Here is a 4719-nt window from a genome sequence, read left to right as displayed (position 1 = left end):
CTAGATATTGCACTACACGCAGAGAAACGGCACCACCACACACACGGCTGGAACACGGCAGCCTCCTCCCCACCCCCCCCTACCCGCTGTGTAGCGTTTGGGGGGGGGGGCGACTCATGGGCGACGTGGCATGGTGGGAAATAGTTAGAGGCTGCGCAGGCCGTCCCGTTTGCTGTTTGCATAAAAAACGCCTGTCTGTTGCGCTCAGCGCTGCGCGCGCGCGCGCCGGGGCTGTCTCACTCACGTGCCGCAATCATAGCGGGTCAGCAAGCCCTAAAACGGCGGGAGGGGTAGGGCTATATCGATAGAGCTAGAGGGCTCAACCACCCCTCCACCCCTCCACCCTCCACCCCTCCACCCTCCCAGGGTTAGAGGGGTCGGAGGGGTTTAGAGGGCTGGAGGGCTGCAGGCCTGCTGAATCCGCCCATGGACGTGGGTCAACCGGCGACGGCGCCCGTGATCGAGGGACCGGCGACGGCGAATGAGCTGGTCTCTGCGCCGCACGACTTCACCCACGTTCGCGACTGTGGCCATCCAACAGTCTGCCGGCGCGGCGGGCGCATTCGAATGCGCCGGCCGCGCCGGCAGACTGCCAGTGCTATCCGGGCGGGCCTGCTGCGGCAGGGCGCTGCAACGCCGCCCCCTCGCCGCCACAGCAGCGCCGCCCCCGCATGGCTGCCGCCAGCAATGTCGCCGCCAGCCGCCGCCCCCAGCCGCCGCCGCCAGCTGCCGCCAGCACTGCAGCGACAGCTCTCTCTGCTGCCCAGGCGCCGCCGCGGCCACGAGTGTCACCGCCACGAGTGCCGCCGCCGTCAGCGTCGCCATGGCCGCTGCCGCCGCCAGGCGGGCGAGCGAGGAGCTCCATATGAGTGTGTGTGTCTGGAGGCTGTGGCGCTTCCGTTTTAGCGGAAACCCCAGGTATTTCGAATACCAAACGCGCTTCGTGTTTGCCTTGAGGAGCGCAGCGACGAGTCCGTAAGGAGCGGCCCCAGCTTGCTGGGTGCGGCGCCGCCGCGCGCCGTATCGAGAGACTCTGTCGGGGCAGGTTAAAATAGCGCCGCAGGCTCCCCGGGCCCCGTCCGCGCACAGGACCACGGAAACGCCTCATGATGTGTATTGCACCACTTCCGTATGCCTGCAGGGTATCTTTAACCGAGCCCTCCGAGCCCTCCACACCCCTCCACACCCCTCCGACCCCTCCGGCCCCTCCGACCCCTCCACACCCCTCCGCGAGCCCTCCGAGCCCCCCGAGCCCTCCGACCCCTCCGACCCCTCCGACCCCTCCGAGCCCTCCGAGCCCCCCGAGCCCGGCTCGGTGGCTCGCCCCTCCGAGCCCTCCGGGCACTCCATCCCTCATGAGCCCTCCCGAGCCCTCCCGAGCCCTCCAGCGCCACCCTCGTGCCTCTCTGCCCTCCGAGCCCTCCGAGCCCTCCGAGCTCTCCACCCCTCCCGAGCCCCACCCCTCGCACTAGTGACCCTCTTGCCGGACGACACCCTCCGAGCCCTCCAAGCCCCCCAGCCCTCCAGACCCCTCCATCCGCACAGCCCCTCCGGCCCCTCTAGCCCCCTCCGACCCCTCCAGCCCTCTCTAGCCCACTGGACCCCTCCCACGCCTCGCTTTTGGCCAGCCCTCCAAGCCCCCACCCCTCCTGGGCCCTGCCGCCTGACACCTCGCTATCGGTGGAGGGCTTTAGGTCACGGTCCACACTCCCGCCCTCCCGACCCCTCCACACCCCTACAGCGGCACCCCTACCCCTCCCGCCGTTTTAGGGCCTCCTGACCCGCACTCGCCGCAATATGTGTCACACACGGCGGCTTCTGCCACCTCTCGATTGGCTCCACTTTCTACGCACACCTACCGGGGAAGGGGTGCTTGGGAGCGGGGGCGGGGGCGGGGGCGGGGGCGGGGGTGGGGGCGGGGGCGCGCAGCGCGCGGCGCGCGCAACAGAGGGTAGGGTGGGGAAGACGGCGAGGAGGGGGCGGCGGCGGCGGCGGCGGCGGCAGCGCGCGCGCGGCGCGCGCGACGGAGGGGCGGAGCAGCGACCGCTGGCGCGGTCGCTGCTCCGTCTGTGACAGACGCGCGCTCTGCCGGTGCAGAGCGCGCGCGTCAGGCAAAGGAGGGCAAGCGTGGCGGCGCGGGACGCGCGGCGGCGGCGGCGAGCAGCCGAGCGCTCCGTGAGCGGTGAGGCGGCCGGGCGAGGGCGCGGCGGGTGACGGGTCAAGGGAGCAGCCCACACCCGGCGTCGTTTTGAGCGACGCCTGTGGCACGCCTGCGCAGGGGCCGCAGGGCGGTCAGTTGTGGGGCGAGGCGGTGCCGGCCGCGGGCCGGGTGCAAGGCGCCGACCTCGGCGCCGCCTCGGCGCGCCGCACGGGCGCGGTGAGCCTCTGAGCGGGAGCCGAAGGTTTGCCTGTGGGAGGTTGTAGGCGGTAGGTGATCGGACGATGTCGACGAGTTGGGTCGCTCTCGCGGTAGCCAGATGACCTGTCCCATGCTAGTACCATCGGCTAGGGCCGCAGGAAGCGCGGGGGAGGGCGCTGGGAGCAACACGGAGCTCCGTTGGACGTTTTCAAGATTAGCGTGTCAGAGTGAAATGGAACTAGCCACAGTGAGACAGTTTTTCTTTTTGCCTCGACGCTCGAGCCCCGCGCGTTGCGCGAAAAGAAGGTAAGGTAAGGTAAGGTAAACGTCTCCACACACACAAAGTGGTGGGGCAAGGGGGGGCGACCCTCGCATCTCCACGCCCGGACACGGGCAGGAGCCCCACGGCATTCAAAGTGCAAGCACCGGCCCGGTGCCGTGGGTGAGCAACCTGCACCCCCACTCCTACTCCTATAACACAACCCCCACAGCGTGGTCGTCTACGTGTTCTACGTGTAAGGTCCGTGCAGCGTGTACGCCGTTTTACGTAAGTAACGCTCTGTATGGCTCCATGCTCACACACGTGAAAGAAGGTGTGACGTCGTCCCCGCCACGCCCCACAGGGGCTAGCTATGTTGCACGTGTGCGTGTAGGTAGCAGTGTGTGGAATCGAGAGCAGCGCGCGCGCGATCTCGCCCTCGTGGCATACACGCCATATGCTCTGGTTGTCATATGCTGCCCAGCCCGACGCCCCCGAAGGAGGAGATGCGGCCCTGCACGTCCCTCGAGTCGACCCTGCCGAGCAGGTCGTTCGAGTTTTGCCGCACGATAGACTGCTCGATGCCGGCCACCTGTTCACGGGGGGGGTGCAGGCGTGCAGAGACGCCGTTCGCACTCACGGCCCTGCTCGATGCCGGCCGCCTCCGCGGCCGCCAGTCTCTCGAACTGTGCGAGGGAGACTCTGGCGCCCTCTGGCAACTCGCGCACCTGGCAGTTCATCAGACCAAAACTTTGTGAGTCGCCAGTGCGCCCCCCCCCCCCCCCCCTCTCGAGGTGTCTGTTGTCCTTTCTCTATGGCCTGTGAGTTGACTAGTCAATGGCAGCGCACAATCTTCTTCGCGACGGCGATGACGGCGCAGTTTGCAGGCCGCTCCACGTCCTCCGCGAGCATCGCCCGGATCCCAGCCTGCAAGAGACACTTCCTAGACACTTCCTAGACATTACCTGGACACTTCCTAGCATCGGCCGGATCCCAGCCTGCAGCTCTCGCGGCAATCTCGGCTCATCTCGCGCGCACGTTGGCCACTTGGCATCACACTCTCGGTGACGGAAAGCTGCCACATCTCGGCTACATCTCGGCCCCATCTCGGGCCCCATCTCGGCCACACCTCGGCCACATCTCGACCACATCTCGGCCCGATCTCGCCTCGATCTCGCCTCGATCTCGGCGACGGAGAGCGCGCGGTTCCCCGTCGTGTCCCAGGACTCGAAGAGAGCTCGTGTCAGCATGCCGCCTGGCGCACCGGGGACTCTCGGGTGGTCTCGGGTGTGTCTCGGGTGGTCTCGGGTGTGTCTCGGGTGGTCTCGGGTGTGTCTCGGGTGGTCTCGGGTGTGTCTCGAGTGGTGTCGGGAGGTGTCGGGTGGTCTCGGGTGTGTCTCGAGTGGTGTCGGGAGGTGTCGGGTGGTCTCGGGTGTGTCTCGAGTGGTGTCGGGAGGTGTCGGGAGGTGTCGGGTGTGTCTCGGGTGGTCTCGGGTGTGTCTCGGGTGGTCTCGGGTGTGTCTCGGGTGGTCTCGGGTGTGTCTCGAGTGGTGTCGGGAGGTGTCGGGTGGTCTCGGGTGTGTCTCGAGTGGTGTCGGGAGGTGTCGGGTGGTCTCGGGTGTGTCTCGAGTGGTGTCGGGAGTGTCGGGTGGTCTCGGGTGTGTCTCGAGTGGTGTCGGGAGGTGTCGGGAGGTCTCGGGTGTGCCTCGGGTGGTGTCGGGTGTGTCTCGAGAGGTGTCGGGAGGTGTCGGGTGGTGTCGGCATGCCGCCTGGCTGCACCGCGCTGCGCACCGCCTGGTGGTTCTCGGGAGACAGGAGCCAGCGGGCGTGCGACCTGACCATCAGAGGCTCTCGTACTCCCTCTCCAACAAGACTCTCCAACAAGGCGAGTACATCTCGGTGGGGAGGGGCGGTTGTGTCGATGACGGGTTGGGGCGGCCGTCACGCCACCAGCACAAACGAACACTCGGGGAGGAGAAGCCGAATTGCGACTGACCTCTGTGAGAATGCCATCCGCCTGGGGCAGCAGCGTCGCCCACACCCAATTTTGAAAGTCTGAGGAAGACGATTTGTGTCTCACATAGCGCACGTCCGACGTCGG

The 4719-nt window shown here is 67.6% G+C and overlaps 1 protein-coding gene across 1 annotated transcript; it reads right to left on the bottom strand.

The window, feature by feature from the left end:
• Nucleotides 1–2886: 2886 nt before the first annotated feature.
• On the bottom strand, nucleotides 2887–4455 carry EMIHUDRAFT_452044 (hypothetical protein; the record flags this gene model as incomplete). Its single annotated transcript, XM_005765524.1, has 5 exons — nucleotides 2887–3210; nucleotides 3281–3346; nucleotides 3468–3545; nucleotides 3797–3863; nucleotides 4378–4455. Coding segments are annotated over 5 exons (611 nt in total), but the record flags the coding sequence as incomplete, so codon positions are not given.
• Nucleotides 4456–4719: the final 264 nt, after the last annotated feature.

This window comes from Emiliania huxleyi, assembly GCF_000372725.1.
Source record: "Emiliania huxleyi CCMP1516 unplaced genomic scaffold EMIHUscaffold_55, whole genome shotgun sequence".
In the NCBI taxonomy this organism is placed as follows: Eukaryota; Haptophyta; order Isochrysidales; family Noelaerhabdaceae; genus Emiliania; species Emiliania huxleyi.
The sequence above is the reverse complement of the archived record's forward strand: the minus strand, read 5'-3'. Positions and strand labels throughout refer to the sequence as shown.